This window comes from Leiobunum rupestre, chromosome 1 (genome assembly GCF_980474605.1).
Source record: "Leiobunum rupestre chromosome 1, qqLeiRupe1.1.hap1, whole genome shotgun sequence".
NCBI classification, from domain to species: Eukaryota; Metazoa; Arthropoda; class Arachnida; order Opiliones; family Sclerosomatidae; genus Leiobunum; species Leiobunum rupestre.
In genome coordinates, this window is record NC_143384.1 from 77,691,269 (window position 1) to 77,718,385 (window position 27,117).

Sequence of the window (27,117 nt, forward strand, 5' to 3'; positions counted from 1 at the left end):
TTTCGGAAATTTGAAAAATGATAAACGAGAGTTTTTTGTTTTCGCTGACAAACAATTCTTCGCTGAACAAACTGGCCCTGGCATATTGAAAACTTTAATAAAGTCGTCAAAATATTTTTGCGTCGTCAAAAACGCGTCTTCAAAACGCGCGCGAGCACACTGGCAATGCAAGTGGCGCCCTCTGTCAATGGGGACCTATGGACGCTATTGCGGCAAAAATATTATTACGTGTTTTTTTCGAAAGAGGCGCCTCTCATAGCGAAGCGACTTTACCCTCTCTGTTATTTCCAAAACCAGGTAACTCGAAAAACTCCTCTTGGGTTTATTGAGTTCATTTACAAGATATTAATTGAAAATTTCTTCAAATTTAAATTTAATATTTAAAATATATTTAATACATCGGGGTATTGTCTGTACTTAAAACTAGTCCGTTGTTAACTTTGTCAATGTTAAGCAGACGACCAATCTAACAGACAGTTGCAGGGTTGGACCAAAGATAATTTAAACTCGTACCCTAGATTCGAAATCACTCTCTCGCGCGTTGCCGATAGCGTTTACCCACTTCCCGCCGGAACTCAGAAAAAATTCGCTCCATGGTTTGCGCCTTACCGCAACCACGGCCAACTTCGATTACGCGCTATATAGCGTGGCAGCGCGTGATCGAAGTTGGCTGTGCCACAACCGATGGAGCCCGATTTTTCTGAGGTCACGTGCCGGAAAAGGGTAAACGCTTCGTAACAAAACCGTCAATGGGAAAGCTCTCAGTATTCGAATCTAGGGTACGAGTTTAAATTATCTTTGGTTGGACATAAGGATATTTTTTTGTAGTCAGTCTGACAGTCCGTGGTCTGACTAGTAAGCCTCCTATCTTAATTTATTTTAGTAGTCATTGACTAGTGGGGTCAAAAATGCGGGAATAAAACCAGAAGGACAGCCAACATTTTGCTCTACCACGTGGCCTTCTCGTTTGAATCATATGTAACATAATTACTCATAAGTATGCCTCTGTATAACATTTCCATTGAAAACAATTCAATGAGACCTTGTTTCACGCGGAACATACATTAAGCGGACCCAAAAAAGCAAAAATGCTTATAATCCTTGCGCTATTGAAAAGGTTACTAAGGAAACAAAATCTCGTGATCGCGAGACACGAGCTAAACTTGACATGGGCAAAGCCAGAAACGCGCGAGGAATTCTCACTAACTGCCGTTTCCAATCAGTAAAGTTCATGACGCGTATTTTGTCACGGAATTGTAAGTGACGTAATTTACGTCATATCTCGTGAACAAGGTTTCATTAACGAAAATACTTTTATGGCATACTTATGAGTGATTATGTTACATATGTTTGAATGTAGCTACTTTAACTTTGGTAATATTACGAGGGCTCCAAAGTTCGGTGGCAAAATGTGTGTAAAGTCAATAAAGTGCGAAATTTACGGTTGACTCTGCCCGCCTCTGCCAAGGCGCCGAGTGAGGGGTTGGGGGGGGGGGAAAGCATGCTCAATTTTCTTTTTTTTTGCCACCGAACTTTGGAGCAAACCGCGCGTGTCGAAACTATTCTAATAAAGCTATGACTTCGTGACGAAAGAGCAACATAAAAACAAGTTCGGCAAGCGTAGTAGTCAAATGCCCAAGGTTCGTAGAGAAAAAAATTTACACTATGTCTTATGCCCAACCCTGGACAGTTGTTCGATTTCGTTAAAGTAGATGGTAATACCACGGTTTATTTACAATAAGCCGTGATAATATTGTTAACGTATGTTAGTAAAATTAAAATTAAATATATCTCATACGTCTTATCAAACACGGCCCCCTACACTCGCTTGTTCCGCGTGCTCTCTGCTTATGAATATGCCGGTGCAAAGAATTCCCTCCGTGTATTTTCACGACATTGTAAATTTTAGGTAGTGGTGCTGGCAGAACATTCAAAAATTACCGCCATTTTAACATTTAAAGGTAAGCTTTCGATTAAAATCGTTGGTTTTTCAGAAATTATAACATTATTCTCTAAGATTTTGTATGGTTAAGAGTTTTCAAAGAATCAAAACTACATTTAAAAGTGAAATTTTTCGTAATTTTTTATTATTTTATTTAAAAACTTATTAATTACTAATAAATAATGTATGGTAAAGTTTTATTTATATGTTGTCAAAACTCTTCCATTTAAGAAAAATATATTAGCCTACTACTGTGAGTGTGTGTTATCTAGGAGCATCAAAAACACAAGGAGAACGCAGCTAGCCATTTCATGGCTTAGCCGTTTCTGGCCATAGATATAGGAAATGTATATAAAGGTCTAGATAAAATATTTCAAAGGGAGTGAATACGGAGGTGACAGCTAGCAGAAACACGTAATTTCTGCAGGCTATCCTTAAGAAAGCTCGTGCTATCGTCGCGAGAGCCATTGTCTCCGGTTTAAAAACTATACTAAAAGTCACCAACAGATGGTGTCTAAAGACTACGGCCTGCGGAAAAGTCAAGCACTTAGTACTAAAATACTAAGAGAGCTCGCGCTCTTGGTCACGTGCGTACCTTCCTCGGTGTCTGCTAGGTGTCAATTCCGTATTTTATGTTAGGCTTAGACGCCCCGAAATTAATCTAGACCTTTATATACATATCTTATATCTATGTTTCTGGCTTACAATTTTCGGAAAATTTTACTTTATGGGAACGTGTGCAGTAGAACACGCGAAATTGTCCTTCACTAATTTCCTAGTTGGGTGGCCAATTAGTTAACCCGGAAATGGGTCCGTCGCGTGTACTACATATAATTATGTATTTGTTCCCCGCCGTTCCGCTAGGCACTACGGCGGCCTACAAGATTAACCAGGCCAGTCGAACTATGGTCCACAGAAAGTTTAGTATGGTTTGCTTCTTGTCCTACGATAGAGGCCATTCCAACGAAATAGCTTCGTGTTGGCCTCTATAGTAGGATTCTTCTTGTCCTACGCTAGAGGCCATTCCAATGAAATAGCTTCGTGTTGGCCTCTATAGTAGGATTCCTCATCGCATCTCTATTCTAAAAAAAAAAATCAAGTCACCATTTGCTCTCATCTCTTCCTCATCACATCTTTAAAAAAAAATCACCATCCGGTATCCGAGCTCTACACTTCAGGTCATAATTGGTTCTCATCTCTTCCTCGTCTCCTCCTCAACTTATCTCTATTCATCACAAAACAAAAACAAACAAAAAAAATCACTTACCACCTCGAGCTCTTCACTACAATTCACTATTTTACTACCCACCTCCGATCACTTCACTTCAAGTCACCATTTGTTCTCATCTCTTCTTCATCACCTCCACATCTCATCTATAACCTAACCATAAAAAAAAACTCACTTACCACCTACGAGATCTTCGCTTCAAGTCACCATTTGTTCTCATCTCTTCCTCATCGCATCTCTAATCTAAAAAAAAAAAAAAAAAAAAACAACAAAATCACTTACCATCCGATATCCGAGCTCTTCACTTCAGGTCACCATTTGTTCTCATCTCTTCCTCATCTCCCCCTCAACTTATCTCTAATCATCAAAAATAAAAAAAATAAAACCTCACTTACCACCTACGAGATCTTCGGTTCAATTCGCCATTGCTCTCATCTCTTCCTCATCTCATCAATAGCCTTATCTTAAAAATAATAAATAAAAAAAAAAACACATACCACCTCCGAGATTTTCGCTTCAAGTCACTCTTTCCATTCGGCCTCATCTCATCCTCCTCTCTTCAAAGAAACTCAGAATCATCAACTAACACTCAAATATGGTCAAGACCTTCAATAACAAAAAAATATTTTCTTCAAGACTAACAATTAACGAGACCTTCATTAACACAAATATATACTCTTCGTGGTCTTCCAACCCTTCTAGACCTTCAGTAATCCTCCAAAATCTTCACCTCATTTCTATGAACATTCTGTAAAATAAATAAACCTCTGGTTCATCACTCAACATCCCCGAGACCTTCAATCCAAGCCTAAGCTTCGGCTTTTAATGTTCACATCACATCCTACTTATCAGTAGCCTTATCTTCAATACCGAAAAAAAAAAACCCCTTCTAGACCTTCTTCTAAAAAAAAAACAATCATCGCAACCTTCACCAATAACAAGTCCTTCAAGCCTCATTACTCACCTAACCTTCGATACCTTCATATCAGCACTATAATATATTTTTGGAACCTTCACAATCATACTAACAAAATCCTACTCTTCGAGATCTTCACAATCAAATAATACTAATATATACTCTTCGAGACCCTCATGACCACAGACCCGCTTCAAGACTCTCACGACTACTTCAATACCTTCAAGAATACTTCAATGCTTCATTAAATTCTTTCATACATAATATATATTCTTCGAGAACTATCTAATATTCTGTAAAAAAAAAAAAAACAACAATGTTCAACTATGTATTTCTCCATCTTCTTTGTTAATAAACTTCAACGGCGGCTTCCGGCGGTGTCCCGCTTGCGCTTCGCCTCTCCTGTCCTTTCGTGGGGTTGGATTGGGGTTTGGTTCGGCCGGGTGCTCCTTCCTCGCTGTCGCTGCTGGTCCTTTCCATTGGCTTTGTTTTCGCTTTATCCTTACTCTCAAAATTTCTTCGGCAAATCATTCCTTCTATTCTACACCCCCGGTATGTATTAATTTACGGTACGGGGGTATATAAATATATATAACGAATGTCCTTGCTACAGCGGCTCTAAATGGGTTAGAGTGTGCAATAACTGGTGGCTTTACCGGGGAGTCGGGGTCCGGCTCTTGTAACCCATAAGGGCGGTGGCGCACTGGGAGATGTTAGCTCTGATCAAATGGTCCTATCTCCACCTCCGACTTCGGTCAGGTTTGGGCTGGATACTGAACTTCGGTTCAGGCTAACGGAGAGGGTCCAGGCAAACTGGCCGCCTCGGCGGATTGGGTAGCCTGCTGTGGGGCGGCGAGCCTCCATATGCGGGCACGGCGGCCCTGTTTCCCGGCCTTTTGGGGCCCACCGGGATCTCCGGTGCCAGCTGTGCCGGGTTACTTGGGCTGCTGTGTGCTCGTCGTTCCCCTTACCTTCATAGGTAGGGTGTCGGCTGGTTTTGCTATAGCATCCATTCTAAATCCCACTGCTGTGTGCGAAGTGGGGATTGGGCCACCCATTGCTGCACCTTCTGCTGGGTTGAGTGGCTTGCGTCAAAGGTGAGACCATCAGTAGTAGGGTACTACTACCCATGCTGGATTTGTCACCTGTCCGGGCTAGGTGGACGCTGGTGTAGGGCACTATGATGATAGGCCTCTGGTGGTATGGTCTCTGTTACTAGGTACACCGGGCTATAAATTCTGGCACACTGTCCTACGATAGAGGCCATTCCGACGAAATAGCTTCGTGTTGAATAGAAAACAAACGAAATATAAAAACATGACCTTCTTGGAAATAATTATGTAACTTTGGCCAATAACAAAACCCAAAGACTATAAAGAAGTTAAATACAATAAATCTAATGTGACCACCGGCCATCACTGGTCGTTGTTCTACCCATAGAAATCTTATAACATAGAATGATTCCGTATAAATACAAAATGGGCCAATTACATTTTCGGAGGTTTCGTCATTATCAGCCAATCACGATTGAAAGAGTTATTACGGCAACGACTCGTTGCCATCTAGTTTGAGTTACTGAAAATAATAATTCGATTTTACATTACGTCACCTTAAGAACCCGCATTTGATTGGCCCACGTCAATCGAGTCACGGCCCCCTGCACGCGCTCACGTGAGCGCGTGCAGGGGGCCGTGATCGAGTTTAATGTAGTTTTTAAACATGGTACTGTTCTTTACTTAAAATTTAGGCCCATGTCAGGCCTAGACTTAAATATTTTCAAAGCGAACCTAAACGAAATCTTATTTATCTTCATCACAATGGCATTTAAATATTCCTTATAATAAGTAAATATGAAACAAAACAAAAAGTAAAAAAAATCTTTCCACTATTATTAAATAAAAATCCAAAAACGTTGAAGTGATTCATGTGAAAAAATTCCAGCAAAAACCTATGGGAATTCTGCGAGCTTGGATCGGATGGATCCTGTAAAAATCGTCTGAGCTTCTACTATTTTTAACCGCCATGTTATGGCGCTAGCGGCTTGCCGTAATTAATGAATGGCTGCTGATTGGCTGAAGCTTAAGCAAAGACTATATAATCATTAGTCGTTGCTACAAAATGTCTTGGCGTCAGGTTCTCCCGTAGACCGGAGCATTCTAGGTAGGAGTATAAGATTTCAATGGTTCTACCCCTGTGAGAACAGTGTGAGAATCTGAGAGGAGGTGAGATGCGCAAAACTTATTATCGTAATTATTTAAAAAAAGTAGAAAAATTTAAAATATTGTAATTACTTACTGTCAAAAACTTATTTCTAATCAACAAATTGTCTCCCGAAAACCACGTGTTCGTTTGTTTAAATTACTTGGTAACGGTAGTAGCTCCCTTCCGTAAACTGCAACCTTGAACCTCTTCGTGGTGGAAGGGAGTAACAGGTGGGGAGGCAACTTCCCACGCTGGCCAATCATGGCTCTGCTTCTTCCTTAAGCCAAGGTGGGAGGTATCGTGCTGAGGGCTGAGTGGTACCGGGGAAGCGAAATAACGGTATCGTTAACGACCCCCTGGTGTACCAGGCGACACCCCGTTGTATTTTAACCTTCCGCCCGGACAGAGGATTAAGAGCGCTGACCTTCTATTTTCCTCTTTACTCGTGGGATCTTCATGTATTCCAATTAAAAACAAAAACAACAAAAAACCCTCGAGCAAGGGTCTTTCTTTGACAGCACCCGGCTCCAGCCAGGGGTAGGATGTATCTCAGGATACTACCCTCCCTTCAACAAGTTCAGGTCATGGGTCTGTCTTGGAAGATACCGAGCCTATGTTGCTAGGGTCTGCCTCCGGCAGTACCCAGCATCAGAAGCAAGGGTCTACCAAAGACAACACTCAGACTGGGGGAAGCAAGATGAGTGCTTTTAAGGGTCATACTCGCAAGAGGAACAAGCGTCGCAAGACTCTAAGGAAGTTGGCAGAAGACTCCTCTTCAAACAAGAGATCAAGGGAGTCGGAGCACGACTCGCCAAGCTCTCAACAACTGGCTGCGAAAAGGTCTAAATCACAGACCTTCAGTGAAACTGTAGGTTCGATGCGGATGGCCATCATAAAAGATGGTTTTCTTTCGAATTGCTTAACCGAAGAAGAAATGGGAACCATCCAACGTGGAGTTCTGGAGAGGATAGATGGGATACCCTCTTCCTCGATTCTGGCAATTTCAGCTGAGTGGGGGTGCCCTGGTTTACCTGTGCAAAGATGACTTAACAGGTAACGAGGCTTTTGGTTACCTGCCGAAACCTTTTAAGGTCGCTCTCCGAACAAGGGACGTCTGGACGAAGGACCCTAAAGTCCTTCTCAGCCGTCTACAAACCTTCAACGGTGCGTTGAACACCAACTGTTGGAAGGTGCTAGGCAAGTTCGAGGAACCGACTGTTATGTTCTTTAATTAAGTTGTACTACCTTTAAGTCGAACATATTTAATAACACTTAAGATTTACATACTGATACAGCTCCCTCCATAAAACAACATTTAAAAAATTTCTTCTGGAACCTTCTACCTAAGAACTCAAATTTGGAATTTTTGGAGCGTATCTCATGTCTGCAACTCTGTTTCTCGAAACTACCCCCCCCCCTACGCGGTTGACTTTCAAATAGTCGTATGCCACTTCCGGTCACTAGCAGACAAAAACTTTAGTCGTGGCTGGACGGGAACGGCTGCCGGCAGAGAATTGCTGCCCTACGTATAACTTGTGTTTATTGGACTGTCTCGAGCGATGCGCTAAGGGTCCTTGCTGGTATACAAACGTTAGACCTGCTGGTGAGTCAGGAAGCTGCTGTATTCAGGTCCTTCTGTTTCAGAGAAGACAGCAAGATGAAGTTACAAGGTGGTAACTACCTCTACCCAGGTGACCCACGGGAGGACCACCCAGCGGTCAAGGGCAACTACCAATAGGGTAGAGGTGTTTAATGACGGTTCGTTGTCCAGAAGGGATGCCAGCGTGGCTTTTGTTGTGTAAAAGAACGGTGTAGAGGTCTATAACGTGGTCAGTTGCATTAATGAAAAGATAGATGCGTTTTATCTGGAGTTCTTAGCAATACATGAAAGTATTTGCTGGTTAAGGACGCAAGGTCAACGTCCAGGTGATGTTGAAACGGTTTTTACGGATGGTATTTTTGCTATTAACGCAATAAACAATCATAAAAACAATCATGGTTTATGCCATAAAATGCGTAAGATGTTGCAACGGATGGTGACGCCGGTCACGTTTACTTTGATAAAATCACACACTGGGTATGTAGGGAATGAGAGGGCTAACGGAAAGGGACCGTGCAAACTGGCCGCCTTGGCGGATTGGGTAGCCTGCTGTGGGGCTGCGGGCCTCCATATGCGGGCACGGCGGTCCTGTTTCCCGGCCTTTTGGAACAACACCGGGATCTCCGGTGCCGGCTGTGCCGGGTTACTTGGACTGCTGTGTGCTCGTCGTTAGTAGGATGTACCCCAATCTTTGGCACTTTTCAATGTAGAGGTAGAAAGGGGGTCGGCAACGGAAATCCCCGCTTCCTTCCCCCCCTCCCTAAACTAGGTCACAGGTGGCGCGGTGGGGTCGACATTTTCTTCCCCCCTCGGGGTAAGTCACCGAAGGTCATTGACCTCCGCTGAGTGGCGCGCGCTGATTGGCGCGTAAACTACGCGACGCGGATACTGCACGCTGATTGGCTAGCGCGGCGCGGCGCGGGAACTACGTGGTTACCACGCGCGTGTACTGCGCGCTAATTGGCTGGCGCGAAATTGTTCAAAATGGCGCTGATTGGTTGGCACTGGGTGAAAACTCGGAACAACTCCTTCTGCGTAGAGTTTGCAAGTTCTCTCCCCACTGGTTTAAGGGGTTTTCCCCCGAGATCTTCGGTTTCCCCTTCCACAAAAACTTGTTGAGGTTAACGGTAATAGTTAGTGTAGGGAGCTGTTGGCTCGAACGCGTGGCATGCAGGGCTTGCCACCACCCTCCTACGCATTGTAACCCGGCCACCTGAATTAAGGGCTTTAAAAGTCGCATGATGACTTAGGCCTAAGGTGGTGCCTTGGGTATTAGCCTAGCTGATTATTATTATTATTATTATTATTATTATTTTGGCGCGAAAAGGGGTCAGTACTCCTTTAAAGGAATTCCCAGGCTCGCTATACTCGGGCATTGTTAAAGTGGTGACAGGTTTGATTGATTACGAGCAGGTGTTTATCGAGGAATGCGCCGTTGCTAGGTTACCCAGTACGCTGTTAGAGGAAACTCCAGATTTGTATTCGGGACGATTTCGTTGTATACGTAAATTTCGAAGAAAAAATGGCTACGGTAAATAGCCACGATATTCCTTTAAAATTTCTTTCGGAAAAAAAACGATTAATGAGTTTCGTTAATTGGAAGGTACCAGGTGTACATAAATCAGACTTGGCCGCGCAAGGGTTTTATTCGTTACCAGACAGCGTTTCGGTCAAGTGCGCCTTCTGTCCGCTAGTCATAACCGACTGGAAAAGCGTAGCACTCATTCGACACTTGGAAAAGATACCGCTTTGCCCTTTCATGAAAGGAGAATCTGTAGGAAACGAAACGAATCTCGAGTAGGGATGACGGTAGCTTACTTGGTAGGACGAACAACTTTGTAAATAGCAAATTCAAATAGTCACGAGTTCGAATCCCCTCCAAATAAGAGACCGTCATTCTTTTTATAAAAATGGACGACTTTTACGTAACTCTACCGAGTAACGCCTCTAGCGACCTCTATCCGGCGAATACTCAGTCAAACTTTAAAGTAAACTTGGGTCGTTCTATAACACTACCGGACAAATTTGTTGTTGGCGTGTCGGAAGTAATTTTGCCTCCCAACTGGGAAAATATCACGGATAAAACTAATAATTTTCAATTAAAAACTGTGGCGGTTGATTATTATAAAAAACGACCTTACATTTATAAAATCTCATTAAAAGTCGCTAAATTGGAAGCCGAAAAAGACACTGCCGGATTTGTCATCAAATATAGTCTGGTTAAAAAAGTTGTACGCGCTATTAACGAAGGAATAAGGGAAAATGGACTGGACGCCTACATTTCGTTCAAAATCTGGGAAAAACCCGATGGACTTTATTGGATTTACGATCCGACAATACATAATCCGGCTGACCCGACCAAGAAAAAGAAGACCAATTTCGAGTTATTTATTCCTGACGGACCTTTGAAAGAACTGTTATGTTTCGAGAGCAAGGATGACACGGGATATCAATCGGGGGTATATCAGCCGTCAAAACCGGTAACCCCCTATACGAGGAGCATAATTTTAAATCATCTAAATTATATTGAAATCAAAGAAAATCATCTACGCGATATGACTTTTACACGCAACGTAGAAGTTGACTGTAATATTCCGATTGGAACTTATTTAAGTATTCAAGCAATATTAGACGCCATGTCAAACACTATCCCTGATCACGTGAGAAACCTTGTTCATTTCGGTATAAACCCCAATGGCACAATCCATGTAGGAGCTGATCACGGGGCTGTGACTATTTTCTTCAAATCCAGTAAGAAAGGCTTAGGCGAATTATTAGGATTTACGGATTTTGATTTTGACCTGGTTGGTCACGACAGTACTTATCCGGCCGATTTATCTAGAGGCGCGAGTACGCTTTATCTATATTCGAATTTAATATATCCCCAGTATACCGGAGATACTTTCGCTCCTCTCATGAAAATTATACCGTTAGCGAGCAATGATCAGTCTAGTAATAAGTCTATTATATACGACAAAATAGACTATTACCCGGTTAAAGCAAGAGAGCTAGAGTTGATCGAGATAGACTTAAAAACTGATTTTGGAGAAAATTTGATATTTAACGCGGGGAAGACGGTCGTTCGACTTCATTTCAAGAAAGATGTCAGAGAGTGACAGTTATTTCCGTTACTATAAGTCTCAATATGGGGGGCGAGTGTTTGCCGGCCCCGTTTACCAGAGAGGGCGTGGTTTGGGTGGAATATTTAAGAAATTAATGAGATATATTACACCGATGGTAATACCTTTACGCAGCGAAGCGCTAGGTCTCGGAAAGCGTATGTTCGGTGATCTGGAATCCGGTGTAGATCCGCAATTGGCTATCCGCAACAATTTACGATTAGCCGGAAGCAATTTGTTACATAAAGCCGCTGACAGAATGAGTAAGCCCCAGTCAGGCAGTGGAACTCGTAAGAGACGCGCGCCTCCTAGACAACGGAAAAAGAAAACGAAAAAATCAAGGACGAAAGACGATTTTTTGGGATAAGAAACAATGGCGCTTCGAGAAGGCATGCTAAGTTCGTTAGACTTGTTCGAACGACCCGTGTTAAATACCAATATATTAGCTACAACCGAAATACGATATCTGCCCACGAATAACATAACCGACAATGGCCCTCTCGAATTTTTTATTCCGGCATCTGATGACTTATACATTGATTTATCCAAAACTATGCTCAAACTAAAAATGAAACTCGTGCATTTCGACGGTACAGACGTACCAGCCACTGAAGTGAAAGTCGGGGTCACGAATAATCTTATTGGAACTCTTTTTTCGCAAATCGACGCGTATTTGGGCGATACGTCGGTACAGTCTACAAATAATCTTTCGGCGTATAACGCGTACTTGGCGAAATTGCTGAATTTTGGTGAAGATGCTAAGAAAACGCAACTGGAGAATGGAATGTATTATATGAACGCGGCCTGTAACCCGCAAGACATGTGGGAACCTGCTTTTAACAATGATCGTAACGGAATGCTGAAGAGATGCGCGCGAACGAAAGAATCGACCACGTTTGAGTTAATGGGCCATTTACCCCTCGATATTTGTCACATGAATAAGTTTATTGTAAATCAACTACCCGTAAGATTCCGCTTAGTAAGAAGCCCTCGTTTAACTTGTATAATAGCTTTAGAGCAGGGAAAAGATTATAAGCTAATTTTAGAACAGGCGTATTTATACGTTACTAAAGTCAAGGTGGCTCCGCAGATAAGTTTAGCCCACGCTAGGATGCTAGAAAGCGGAATACCAGCGATTTATCCCATTACGCAAACAATTATGAAAAGTTTTTCTATCGCTCAGGGTCTAAAAAACATAAATCGCGATAACGTTATACTCGGGAAAATACCAAAAAGGGCAGTTGTAGTTTTTGTCAAAGAAGAAGCTTTCAACGGGTCATTGACCACAAATAGCTTGAAATTTGAACATTTAAATATCACCGACTTATCTTTGTCAGTCGGACCGGATAGATACCCTCCTGACGGCTTTCAAATGGATTATGCAAATTCAAATTACTGTTTACCTTTTCAGTCTTTATTCGAGTCAATGGGCATAGCTTCCGAAGATAGGGGTAATTATCTAAATTTTGCGAATTTTAAGGAGGGGTACACCATCTTTACTTTCGATATGTCGCCGGACCAGAATGCTTCGGCTGATCATACGAGTATTCCTCGACAGGGGTCTCTACGTTTAGATGTTCAATTGAAAGACCCCCTACCGACTAATGTCGTGTGTATAATGTACTTTGAATTTGATAACGAGATTTTAATTACCCGGGACAGAAAGGTGATATATAGTATCGAATAAAATGAGCCACCCTGTTTTCTATTCGATTAGTTCGACGCGAGCTTTTGTTTGAGAATGACACGCCCCCATTTTCTCTCCAACCAACTCGACATTTTTTTATCGGCGAATCTCGCGGAGCCTGAAATTTTAATTAACCGTCAAGGACATAGAAAATATGTCAATTTTAGCGTAAAAGTGTGGAAGAATCTCTGGAACTATGAACAAGAAATTGAAAGATTTTTCAATACCACTACCGAAGCTATACGTTTTCACAGCTGGTTGTCGGATAGTGTCAAGTTGGAAGGATTCTTCTGTCAGCGTGGAAGAATTATTGATATTCGCGGCTATATTCGCGGGTCTAATTCAAATTACGACGTTGTGTATTCCTCCGCCAACGGGGTCGCCCTAGATAAAGAAGCCTGGGACCGTTTGAAGATTATCCGTACGAGTCTCGACAAAGAAATAACTGACCGAAAAGACGCTTTTGAAGGAATGAAAATGTCTATTTTAGACGAATTAAAAAGTGTATTATTTACGTTAACCGAGGCGTGCCCAAACCTGCCCTGCCATAATCAATTGGCCCATCACATTAGCTGCAAACCGATCGCGTCACATTTCTGCGAAAGACTTGAAAAAAGTGTCAAGATGGCGATACCCCTTATGAACTATGACAACGTAATTAAGGCATTTTACGTCAACTTTCCCGACTATAAACTGGGGGTAGAAAATTTATATCATAATATCATGCAAAATGAATCTGAAATTTTATCAGAGCTGATGTATTAAAAATTTCCATTAAAATGTATAAAAATGTAAACTTTGCTGGTCTTTCATTTAATAATGTAGCACACTTTGAACTGTCAAGACATGAATATAGAATCGATTTATTTTGACCCAGAAAATCCCGGAAGTCTGGGAGGACTAAAACGTTTATCCGAACAATTACCCTCTATTTCCAAGAAAAAAATTAAAGATTGGGCGTTGACCCAAGACGCCTATACGTTGCACAAAGATAGAAAATTTAATTTTCCTAGAAATAGGACTTATGTCACGAGCTTGAACGAAGAACACCAGGCTGATTTAATCGAGTTAAACGAATTAAAAAATATTAATAAATTTAATTATATTCTTACTAATATCGATATTCTGTCCCGATATTTATTCGCTATTCCCGTGAAAACTAAGAGAGCGAGCGATATATTAGCTGCTTTCAAAAAAATCCACAAACAACGTAAGCCTTTGAAAATTAATACTGATCAAGGTTCTGAATTTTTAAATCGTAAAGTGCAACGCTATTTCAAGGACCAGGGAATTAAGCATTTCGTTTGTTACGGCGATAAAAAAAGCAGCGTATGCGAGAGAGTGAATAGGACGCTTAAAAATAAAATTTACAGATTTCTTACCAAAAGTAAAGGAAAAAAATTTATAAAAGAACTACCAAAAATTGTAAAGTCCTATAACGACAGCATTCATCGCACGACGGGATATAGACCTAGCGAAGTAACCTTAGCCAATGAGCATCTTGTTTGGCAAAAATTATTTGGAAAGAAAGCGAAAAGAGAGGAACCGAAATTCAAGATTGGCGATCACGTGCGCCTGTCAAAAACCAGCAAAGTATTTCGTAAGGGATTTAAAGGATATTGGGGTAAAGAGGTTTTCACCATATCGAAGGTGATAAATAAACCCCGCCCACTCTACCATATCAAGGACAAGAATAACGAGAAAATATTGGGGTCATTTTACCCCGAAGAAATTCAAAGGGTTTTGCCATGAATACTTTTCAATTGGACGCTTTTTTAAAATGCGACCCGAGAACCAAACCTTTTTTTATGGGCACATTTTCCAAAGATACTTTACCTCGAGATTGTCCGAAAAAAAAGCCCTTTTGTTTGGTGGCCAATGTACAAGACTCATCAATGCCGGGAAGCCATTGGATAGGAATCTTCGTCAGTGCTAAAAATAGGAAAGGACAACGCGTGGGAGATTTTTTTTGTTCTTTCGGTCAACATTTTGATGTCTACGGTTTTAAATTGGATCATTTAGCTCAGAAATGGTTTTATAATAAAAATATAATTCAAGATATGAACCAAGAAACTTGCGGTTTGCACGTTGCTTCGTTTCTGTTAAATAGGTCTGCTGGATTAAGCTTTAAGAAAATTTTAAAAATGTATAATAATGAAATATATATGAACGAAGTAATTTCGCTATTGGCATTGTGTGTACATTTATTTAATCACGAAAACAGATTTTGTAATCAATAGTGTTTAATAAACATGGTTTTACAAAAAAACATTAATTTTCCCATTCATTAATTTCCCAATCATTAATTTCACGATCTTTAGAATACGCCCGGCGTCTTTCTTTGCGACCTTGTCGGGTTGGCAATTCCTTTCTTGTCAAGAGCGGTCCTACGAAAGGCAAGGAAACAGGTTCGGTCGTATTGCGAAGGGTGGATTCCGAAGGCTTATAGCTGCTGTCTTTGAAAGTTGGCGTGCTATATTCATCGAGACTCGTTTCGCTTCGAGATTTACGTAGCTCAGCTCGAGCGGGCGAAGTGAAAACGTTGCTAGCGCCGTTCTTCCATCTTCCCTTTTGGTAGCCTGGAGTACTCGCAAAGTCAGGCTTGAATGGAATATTTCGTGACGTCACGAGATGCTGTGGGGCTGCAATTAAAGTTTTATGGGCGTAATCGGGCGATTGACTTTCGTCCAACCCCGAAATGCCGGAGACACTCTGCCATGGTGTAGAAATTCCAGGATTTATCGGTGATGCTGGGAGGGGCCTGTTAATAGCCATTTCCAGTTGGTGGAGAGGTTGCTGTACGGCTCTTTGCACCTGTTGCGGCGCGGCGAATAGTTGATGGAGCTGATTTGGCGTTTGGGGAGGCGAAAAAAAACTTGGCGAGGCGAGCGGCGGGTTACCGAATGAACCGTTAGGTACAGCGGGAGGCTGGTAGATCGCACCGTGTGCTAACTGTATCGGCGCTAACGTACTCGAAGAAGGAGGTAAAGGGGGCGGTTTTATTTGAACGGCTGGAGCGCCGTCATAGTCTTTAATTCTGAGATACCGCGCCAACATTGCCAGATATTCTCGTAGTTTTTCTTCTTCACTACCGTCTCGAACGGATTTGTTAAGAATACTATTCATGTGTTCTTGTATTAAATTTAGCAATTTTTCGGTATCGGATAAATAGCTATCCGCGGGTAGCAAGACAAATTTCTTCATCGCGCCGGATTAATTATACGACCCAAGATTGGCGGGATGAGCGAATCGAGAATCGCTCCCCAAAAACCGCCCGTTTGCGAGACTAGAATTCTTCGTCGATAACAATCACTGAGATCTCTTTGACCTAGTTTTCTAATAGATTTTTTATATCGTTGTAATTGCCGTCGTTTATGCTCGCCAACTGGTAAAGCTCCGCGGCAAATATTATGACAGATATTCGCGATTGAGCCAACCTGATCTCGCGTGGCGTTCTTCAGTAAAAATCGTCTTTGATTTGGGGAAGCCTTTTTTAATAAAGTTAGATACGGGCGGCTTTCTATAATTGACCTGGGCAAAGGCATTTTACAGAATGACGTAAAATTCGAATAAACACTTTGTTATATATTCTGATTATTACAATAATATACATTTTCCTCTACCAAAAATGATAAATACATAAAATAAAAAATTAATTTTCGGTAAATACTAACATTGGTCCTTCTTCCATGAGGCATTGCGTTCTAACTTTTAGAAATTCGGGAGTTTTTTGTTGCAGGTCAACAACCACGTTAGAATAGGGCGTATCCGACGTTACGTAATTATAAACGTTGCTCAGAAAATTAGGGTTATGCGGAAAGATCTGACGACTTAAATGTTTTATTTGTGATGGATCACGGGGGCTTCGGAACAGGACTATAAATGAGGCGTTAAGCGAAATGTCGCGAGAAAATCTGCCCTGACCAAAGACGTTCTGGCATAAGAATACAATACTCAGATTCAGATGATGCGAACACACTCGAAAAAGTTCAGATACCAGCGCGTTGTCTAAGCACTCGCTCGAAAGATCGTCTAGCACCAAGAGGTTGTTTTGTCTTTTGTCAAACAAATCTTCGGGTTTTTCACTAAAGAGTCCCTTATGGAATTCAATTTCGGGGGCGAGGGTTTTTAATTCGTCAAATTGATCGTTCCAAAGATTGTAGCAATATAAAATTTTTTGGGGTGGATTGTCGAACATTAAATTTTTATTTTTCAAGAGATTAAACGTCCAGTGACTTTTTCCCGACTTACTGGGGCCAGCCAAAAGAAAGGTACAGGGGGTTTGAAATTTTAGGCGTGTGAGTGACATGAATATCCGTAGGGAATAGAAGTACCGTCTTTGAAAAATATACGTTTCGTCGACGTAAATCCCACTAGTTTTTCGGCTTGTCTGAGATACAAGTGCCCGGTTTTTTGTCTTTTCACGTTAAAGGGAATCTCGACACGGTATTTTAATTCGCGGTTCTCGAGCGCCAACTGCTTTATCGTGTCAAAGTTTAAGATGGTCTGATTTTTTTTAGTAAGAGTGACGCCTTTTATCTTGGTTAAAATTTTGCCCGATTCGAACAAGATAGAGTAACCCTTGGGGGCTATCGTGGTAAAAGCTTTAATGGGGTCATTAGGATATTCATCCGTAAGTCCGCCCAAGCTGCTTGATAAAGTTAAATCTAATTTCTTATCGTGTATCAGAATACAACTGTCCGTATCGCCGTAGGCCAAATTAGGCCCGATTTTAGCCATTAGATTGTATAATTTAATACGCCCATAAGAGGCGACGAAAATGCCCACAGTTGGGGAACCTTTACGATAAGCCGGGACGTGGTCTTCGTGATATTTGGTCGTCACGAGAGCCATTCCGTTTTCTAGGAGTTTTAAATCGGTCAGCTCTTTCGTTTTATCAGTTAAAATTTTAACCAAGTCAGCGTAGGAGTTTATAAAAGAACTATTATTTTGACGTAATTGAATTAGGTGACGTCCCCAAAGCTGGTTAAGGGAAAGCTTGCCAAGCGCTTTGAGAGCCGGGTTAGAGCTAACCTCTTCTAGGCCTATTTTTATCCCGTCCTGTTCCCAAAAGTCGTTTAAATATTTTTGTTTTTCTTCTAAGGAGTCAACGTTTTTAGGAAAACCAGCGTATTGGGTTTTCATTTTGTAAAAATCTCTGACATAATCGTCAAAAACGGGGCAGTCAGAGTCGAAAGTTTCGCGATAATGCTGCACTTCGTGAATTTGTAAAACTTTATAATTATATTGAAGGGATAAATAAAACTCGGGGGTAGTGTACGTATCCGTAATCGCGCGTTCCGCCTCGGTATGACGACAGTCGGCTAGATTATAGAGGGCGCACGTTCTGCATAGCGTAAACATTAATTTATCGCCAATCAGGGAGCCCAAGACGGGGAGATATAGATCTTGGGGTGGGAGAAGAGTCGCTTTGATTAGCCCGAAATAGAAATCGGGTTCGTAATTAAAGTTGCTAGTTAAGATTTCGGGGACCCCTTTGGGGTAGCGGTAATTTTTGGACATGGAGACCGATGGATACATACTGTTAAAATCGTAAAATTTAATCGGCCTCTCGGGGGTGGATTCTATATACAGTAAAAAATTTTCAACGCGCCCACCCCTCAGAGCGCTTCGCGAATTGATCGGATCGGAGAAAGCCAGTTCGTCGCAAAACGAATTTATTTCGGGGTTATCTTTTAAAAACGTGTCCCATTCACACTCCCATATGGTAATTAAACGCGCGTTGGGGTAATTTTGACGATAAAACTCGATTTTGTCGAGAGTTTTTAAGTAATTATTGATGTTAGATTCTTTAAGTTCGTAATTTTACCCATTATGGTCAGTGTGATTGGGACACCCGTGCCAGAAACACCCGAAAAATTCCCCAATTATTAAAGGGTCAGCGCTGTAAATGTCGGGGTGGTAAGGAGCTAAATACTTTTCTCCCTCCAACGATCGCGCCGTTTGAAACTTTACGTGCATTTTTTGCTCCAAGTAAGCCGCCCATCTGAGAGCTTTAACGGAATGCTTACCCCTGTACCCTGCTGGCGGGATAATAGCTATGGTATTTGGTTTCAGATACCGGCTCAAAAATAAATCGGTTAAAGCTCCGGGTAGAGTCACGCTTTTTCCCGCCAAAATGTCGAAATTGACCTTTCCTCTAAAAAGATTTCTGAACCGGTCAAAACCCCTCTGTAACAGCTTGACGTCATCAATGGCGTACTTTGTCAACACTTCTTTTAAATCAAAAACGGTACATTTTTGGGCGTCGTACCAAGTGTCGAAATTTGCCAATTGGTCGGGGGTTAATTTATCTACTTCGAAAAAGGATTTTTCCGGTACGACGCCGATATAGTCTAAGGTGTCTTTTTTTAAGAAAGAATACGGGAAAAATCCCTTGCTTTCGCTTAAATTAAAGGTTTTGGAGAAGCTTCTGAGAGGGGCTGGAAAATAAGAAAAGCTATCTATAAATCTTATATTGTATTTGGAAAGAAACATCGCGAGAAGTTTGCAGCCTTTAAAGATAACTTCGGGGATTATTGGCCGGGTCAGAACTCCTTTTAAAACGAGTAAACTATCAAATCCAGACCCAAAATGCGAAATGCACGTAATGTTTTTGAAAACTGGTTCGACCTTTGAATATTTGGTTTTACCCTTTTTTGCAACGATCTGACTCTCCAATAAGTAATCTAAAAACGTCTCGACGCAATTAAAGCCGGTAAAGGTACGGTAATCGTACGTTTCAGAGTACGGACTGTCTTGCATAGCGCTAATTAGCAGAACGGGTTTAATCTCGTCATTGTCGACTAAAGTTTCAAAATCAAAGTAAAGGATTCTGGTGGAATTTTCCGGTAACGTGATAGGTTGCACAAAACACGCATTTTTCGGGTGCTCAATTTTGCAGTAATGACATTTCAAATCACATACGTGCTCCCCTTCAAACTCTTTACCGCAAGTTAGGCAACGTTTGAGTTTGTCGCACGTCCCTAATTCTATATGCTTTTGTAAGCACGTATTCCCTGCAAAATATCTAAAGCAGTTGGCGCAACGCTGACTAGCTTCGGTATGGGAAACATTCGTGTCGAGACACCGCTTACAATTAACGGGGCCCTCGCAATTATGCTGCTTTTTTACTTTGCTACTCACAAAAACTTTCAAACAAAATGGACAGTACCCTTTTCCCCCGAACATGGCGGCGTAAGACCTCACTACGTGAACGTGGTTTCCTAATTTAAGGAGAAAGATTTGTTTGGGTTGAAAGTGGCCTAAATAAATGGGGTCAAAATTGGAATCGGAATCGAGTAGGATAATTTGATAATCGGGCAAGACATTTTGGAATTTAGGAATGTCTTTTATTTCAACAGGACCTGGGGGAACTTTTGATAATCTGTGTAACGCTAAGGCCGCTTTTTTTTGTTTTGGACAGTTAACATTACGAATGTACTTTAGATCATGCATATTAAAATTTTTGGATTGGCCTTTATTTTTTAATTCTTGGTAGTCAGCGAGACACTGTCCTACCGCTACAGCCCTCGCAAAACACAGATTATCAGAATTGCGAATTGGAATAAAGGTATTGCCCTGTTCAATATAATTATCTAAGCACTCTATAGTCCTATTACGAATACTTTTTTGACTACCACTCATATTGGTGTCTTGCAGAAGAATTACGTCGAATTTTAGGGGGGCCTCAAAGTATAAATTTTTATGGGACTGGGCTACCTGCTCGATACCGCTTAAAATTCTATCGGCCGTCAACTCGTTTAGGTTCATAAATTGGAAATTAATGGGCTCTTCGAGTTCGTCCGAACTGACCGCTATTCTGATACGACTGTAACCCTGATTTTCATCGCTAATTTCGTTTAATAGGGATTGGAAAATTTCGTTTAATTGGGTTTCTATTCGCGCGTGGTTGAGATCGTCCAAATTTTTGAACTCGCACTTGAATTCTAAAGTTTTACATTTGTATTTTTTGGAAGTCCGAGAGATAATTTTAGTAACCGAATAATAGTTCTCAGGTCGAAACCTGGTACTTAAATCGAGAGGGGCTTCTTGAGTCATTGTAATTTACGAATATCGTCGTAGCGTTGAGTCACTTCCCTCAATAACCGCAGGACGTCGTGAATGTCTCTTCTGCCGTATAGGGTCAGCGATTTTGCAAATGAGGAACCAGAATTTTTGGTCAAGCAAGTGTGACCGGTGGCCTGGCTATGGCGAATTTCTAATTTATCACTCTCAATTAGATAAACGGCGTCTTGGTCCTTGACGTCTTCTAAGGCTGCTTTAAGCTGGGGTCCTGATTCTAGTTTAACGCATACACCCTGTTTAGTCGGTTGCGGAAGACTGGATGCTACGTGCGTGGCGTAACGCCTTATATCTATATATATTTTTTGGTCAAAGGTCGTTATTTTAACGCCCAAATCTCCGAGCTCGGAGAATTCTAATACAATCTCGTGCCAAGTGGTATTCTTTGTTAATTTTTCTATGTCTTGGTTAGCCCCTTTCCCCGCGAATAATTGTCGAGGTTTATTTTTTTTTAATTACTTCGCCGACTTTTGATTTTCTAGCGTATACTTCGGGCAACTTCACTGGTGCTGTTGGGGGAGTGTCATAATCGAGCTTAATGTCGTCTCGGGCTGCCTAAGACATATAGAGATTAAAAACTAATCTCGCTTAAAAAATTTCAAAAACATAATTACCATCTTGCTGATTGGTCGTCGGAGAGTGGGTGCGCTGTTAGTCGCTTCTGCGAAATTGACCGTTGGGCGGTTTCTTTTATACTCGCAAGGTAAGGGGGGGGGGAAGAACAAAATAATCGCGTGACAGTCCTATTGTCAATTTGTCAAAATGATTAATTACTTAACGAAAGCGGAATGAACCGGTTCAACCATGACTATGCGAAAGGATTGTTCACTAACGCATTTCCAGCGCGACTCAATTTAATTCGATGACATAATTAATAGGTTTTTCTCTCGGTATTGTCACTAAAGGTATTTGCGCCGCTCAGTTATTTCTACGCCGAATAACACCTGCTCAATCAATCAAACCTGTCACCACTTTAACAATGCCCGAGTATAGCGAGCCTGGGAATTCCGTTAAAGGAGTACTGACCCCTTTTCGCGCCAAAACACCAACCAATCAGCGCCATTTTGAACAATTTCGCGCCAGCCAATTAGCGCGCAGTACACGCGCGTGGTAACCACGTAGTTCCCGCGCCGCGCCGCGCTAGCCAATCAGCGTGCAGTATCCGCGTCGCGTAGTTTACGCGCCAATCAGCGCGCGCCACTCAGCGGAGGTCAATGACCTTCGGTGACTTACCCCGAGGGGGGAAGAAAATGTCGACCCCACCGCGCCACCTGTGACCTAGTTTAGGGAGGGGGGAAGGAAGCGGGGATTTCCGTTGCCGACCCCCTTTCTACCTCTACATTGAAAAGTGCCAAAGATTGGGGTACATCCTACTGTCGTTCCCCTTTAGGAGCTCTCTCCAAAAGGTTTGACTAATTACCTGTGTAGGTAGGGTGTCGGCTGGAGTTGCTACAGCATCCATTCTTAATCCCACTGCTGTGTGCGAAGTGGGGATTGGTCCACCCATTGCTGAACCTTCTGCTGGGTTGAGTGGCTTGCGTCAAAGGTGCGACCATCAGTAGTAGGGTTCTGCTACCCATGCGGGATTTATCACCTGTCCTGGCTAAGTGGACGCTGGCGTAGGGCACTATGATGATAGGCCTCCGGTGGTATGGTCTCTGTTACTAGGTACACCGGGCTATAAATTCTGACACACTGTCCTTTCTACAGCATTGGCTGTTCTGTCACCTGTCCAGGCTGTGGACGCTGGCGTAAGGTATTAGGATGATAGACTTCCAACGGCTGCGGTTTGACGGAACGGTTTTCTGCGGCTGCGGCTGGATGAAACGGCTAGCTGTGGCTGCAGCGGTTGGGAGCACCGGTATATAAATTCTGATCACATGGCTGCGGCTGGACAGAACGGTTGGCGGGGGCTTGGAGCACCGGTATATAAATTCTAACCACATGGCTGCAGCTGGACGGTAACGGCTGGCTGTGACTGTGGATGGACGGAACTGCTGGCTGCGGCTGCAGCTTAACGGAACGGCTGGCGGCGGCTGGACGGCAACGGCTGGCGGCAGCTGTGACTAAACGGAATGGCTGGCTGTGGCTGCGGCTGGACTCGTGGTAGAAGCGGCTTATTAGACTTTAAGTCGGACTCATTCTCCCTCCAAAATAATATTTATTTTATAAATCTAATCAGGAATTTGAGAATAGTTAGAGGTTGGAAGTTATAGCGACGGGAACGGTTTACGGCGGTGGTGGCAGGACGGAAATGGCTGGCGGTGGCTGGACGGGAACGATTGGCGGCGGTGGCGGATGGACGGAAATGGCTGGTGGTGGCTGTACGGGAGCGGCTGGCGGCGTCAGAACTCGTTGTAGAAGCGGCTTATTAGACTAGAAGTCGGACTCGTTCTTCCTCCCAAATAATATTTTATTTTATAAATCTAATCAGGAATTTGAGAATAGTTAGAGGTTGGAAGTTATAGCGACGGGAACGGTTTACGGCGGTGGTGGCAGGACGGAAATGGCTGGCGGTGGCTGGACGGGAACGATTGGCGGCGGTGGCGGATGGACGGAAATGGCTGGTGGTGGCTGTACGGGAGCGGCTGGCGGCGTCAGAACTCGTTGTAGAAGCGGCTTATTAGACTAGAAGTCGGACTCGTTCTTCCTCCCAAATAATATTTTATTTTATAAATCTAATCAGGAATTTGAGAAATTACGAGGTCGGAAGTTAGAGCGTCGTGGCTGAACGGGAACGGTTTACGACGGTGGCGGCTGGATACGGCTGCGGCTGGAGGGAACGGCTGGCAGCGGCTGCGGCTGGACGGGAGCGGCTGATTGCGGCAGCGGCTGGATGGAACGGTTAGCTGCAGCTGCGGTGGTTTAGAGCACCGGTATATAAATTCTGACCACCTAGCTGTGGCTGGACGGGAACGGCTGATTGCGGCTGCGGGTGGACGGAACGGCTGGCGGCGGCTTGGAGCACCGGTCTATAAATTCTGACCACTTGCCTGCAGCTGGACGGCAACGGCTGGCTGTGACTGCGGCTGGACGGAACGGCAGGCGGTGGCTGCGACTGGATAGAACGGCGGGCTGCGGTTGCGGATTGACGGGAATGGCTGGCGGCGTCAGAACTCGTTGTAGAAGCGGGTTATTAGACTCGAAGTCGGACTCATTCTCCCTCCCAAATCATATTTATTTTATAAATCTGATCAGGAATTTGAGAAAAGTTTGAGGTCGGAAGATATAGCGTCGTGGCTGGATGGAACGGCTGGCTGCGACTGCGACTGGATAGAACGGCGGGCTGCGGTTGCGGATGGACGGGAATGGCTGGCGGCGTCAGAACTCGTTGTAGAAGCGGGTTATTAGACTCGAAGTCGGACTCATTCTCCCTCCCAAATAATATTTATTTTATAAATCTGATCAGGAATTTGAGAAAAGTTTGAGGTCGGAAGATATAGCGTCGTGGCTGGATGGAACGGCTGGCTGCGACTGCGACTGGATAGAACGGCGGGCTGCGGTTGCGGATGGACGGGAATGGCTGGCGGCGTCAGAACTCGTTGTAGAAGCGGGTTATTAGATTCGAAGTCGGACTCATTCTCCCTCCCAAATAATATTTATTTTATAAATCTGATCAGGAATTTGAGAAAAGTTTGAGGTCGGAAGATATAGCGTCGTGGCTGGATGGAACGGCTGGCTGCGGCTGCAGCTTAACGGAACGGCTGGCGGCGGCTGGACGGGAACGGCTGACGGTGTCAGAACTCGTTGTAGAAGCGGCTTATTAGACTCGAAGTCGGACTCATTCTCCCTCCCAAATAATATTTTATTTTATAAATCTGATCAGGAATTTGAGAAAAGTTCGAGGTCGGAAGTTATAGCATCGTGGTTGGACGGGAACGGCTTACGGCGGTGGCGGCAGGACGGGAAAGGCTGGCTACGGCTGCGGCTGGACGTTTGGAACAGCTGGCGCTGTCAAGACAGGAACGTACTAATTTTGTTTTCTTGTATACTTTTGCCATTAGTGTTAATTTCATATACTCTTGACCTACGATTATAATACATAAATTCCCCTGACTTATAGAAAATACTGCTCTTGACCATCTTGTTGTCGCGTGGAGTAATGTTTAGCACATTAGTAATAATTAATTACATGTAATTCGAATGTTCCTTACGTCAGACTTGAAATTTCAACCCCTGATAAATAAAAACTAGCCCTTGTGGTTTAAGAGTAATTATAATAAAAATTAACCTTTAACCCCATATAAATTTCGAGCGATACATAATAAATTTAATTTATACAGATCATAGAATCAATTAAAAACAGAATCTAAATATTTAGATATGAAAAAATTTAATAAGTGTTTATAGTGTTATTTTATAAAATAGAAATATTTATTCTTCTGGTAAACAGTATTTTCAGAAATTCTTCGGCACTTCATTAGGTAATTATTCACAGTTTCCTTCACATGGTTTCAAACAAGTGAAACAAATCCAGTCTTAACAATTATTGCACTATAATCCTTCATCGTTCTTTTTCCTCGTACTCTGAAGTTAATCACATGTAGCGCATCTTTTTCCACGCTTAGACGAGGGGGTCACTTCAATTTTGGGTGCGTCTTAATCATAGTAAAATTATTAAATCAGGGTAATCAAGATTAGAAAATCTAATCACGATTTAATCCATCTAATCATAATTTAAACAAGATTTAATAATTCTAATCAGGATTAAATCATTTAACCAGGTCGAATCGAGATTTTATAATTAAAATCAGCACTAAAGTACGATAATTTAATATTAATTATTAATATTGATGGTTCTATCGTAAATGTATTTGATTGAAATGATAAAAAATAACTTATCGCATTTTATTTAAAACATCCGAAAACATTACAGCTTTGTAACAAGTTGTCACAGCTTAGTAACACGAGTTATCACCGTTTAGTAATTAAGGAAACATTGTAATAGCAGAGAGTGTAAAGATTATGAGAGGCGTCTCTCTTTCAAAAAAGCGTACTAACTTTTTTTTCCCAAAAATGTCCACTACTACCAGAGATACTGACAATATAGAGATATGAAACTCCCTATACATCGCTGCGACCCCTTTTTTTTTCGTTAACGTCGGCGCCATCTATCAACCGGGAGAAAGCTTTTTCTTCCCGTGTTTATTTGCAGTAGGTTTACGTTTTGAATGAAATTCAATGAATCATATGTGCAGCTTTAATAAAGAAATACGATTGCTTAGAGGATTTTCAATACAATTTATTAAGATAAGATAAAAAGTAAGTTTTTAATTAATTATATTTAATTATTTTAAGAAAGTTCATATATTAACTATTTTTTATGTTATTTTAGACCTTTGTTACTTGAATCAGGGCCAGAGGTTAAATTAATGATCATTAATCCAAGGGTATTTCTGGGATAAATAATTGGAATATTATTAATCTAAGTATATGTTATCGAAATGGTTAACGACTAACATGTTTGGTAAGTATTTGTTAATGTTGAACCTTAAGTAATTTGCGATCTAGATGTTTCTGGGCTTTGTCATACTTGTGGTTTAAATTATGTTTTTCCAATGTACTACGAATGGAAAGTTGTACAAAAAAATTAATTATTTCTTTCAAGTAATCAACACATGGAACATGCTGATGCATCTCATCTTTTGAAATAAACCAAGATTGATCGATTGTTCTTGAAATAATTCTGGTAATCCTCTCTTTGACTTTATTCATTTGTATTACCATTGGGAAAAGTTTATCAAACTTGTCCTTGATCTCAGATACGTTGCTCTGGAATCTTTCAGTTGGTATTGTCAAGCCACTGAATGTTGATGTATCACGAGACTTAAATGATGCTAATATATTTGACTGGTTGAGTGTTTGTTTTTCATCTACAAGTTTGGTTTTGCATTATTCACAATTGTGGTTTTTATTACAACGAGATAAGACATATCCTGAAATGTAAGATAGTTTGTTTTGTTTTCCAGGCCCTTGGCTTTCAAGTGAACTTTTACAAATTTGAAAGTCTTCCTCCGAACATGCCCTGGGATAATAATTATTTGCTGATGGAAGACTTTCATCATAATCATCTGGAATTATTATATGGGTCTTATATAAGTCAATGTTAAGAAGGAATTTGTCTCGATATTAGGTTTAGTAGCCTGCTGAATTTCAATTGTAGGAATTTCCACTGATAAAGAAAATCATGTTAAAATTTAATAGTTGTTTTGAATGAAACTGTTTACAATCCTGTTCTGTAGATATAGTTTCGCTGGAACTTGCTGCAACTGATAATATTGTTGCGCTCTTCAGGGGCGTAGGAACGTTCTAGAAGGTGGAGGGGGCAAAGTGAAACC

The 27,117-nt window shown here is 41.9% G+C and overlaps 1 protein-coding gene across 2 annotated transcripts; it reads right to left on the reverse strand.

Annotated features, from left to right (window-relative positions):
• Window positions 1-14,919: 14,919 nt before the first annotated feature.
• Window positions 14,920-21,442, reverse strand: LOC149966703 (uncharacterized). 2 transcript variants are annotated; one of them, XM_090153834.1, is made up of 2 exons: window positions 21,394-21,442; window positions 14,920-21,330 (listed from the first exon to the last, which is right to left on the reverse strand). In XM_090153834.1, the coding sequence occupies exon 2, from the start codon at window positions 20,753-20,755 to the stop codon at window positions 18,521-18,523; it is 2,235 nt and encodes a 744-aa protein (XP_090009960.1). In that variant the 5' UTR covers window positions 20,756-21,330; window positions 21,394-21,442; the 3' UTR covers window positions 14,920-18,520. The 2 variants fall into 2 exon arrangements, with proteins under 2 accessions (XP_090009960.1, XP_090009957.1); XM_090153831.1 differs by having other exon boundaries at window positions 14,920-21,334; window positions 21,394-21,435.
• Window positions 21,443-27,117: the final 5,675 nt, after the last annotated feature.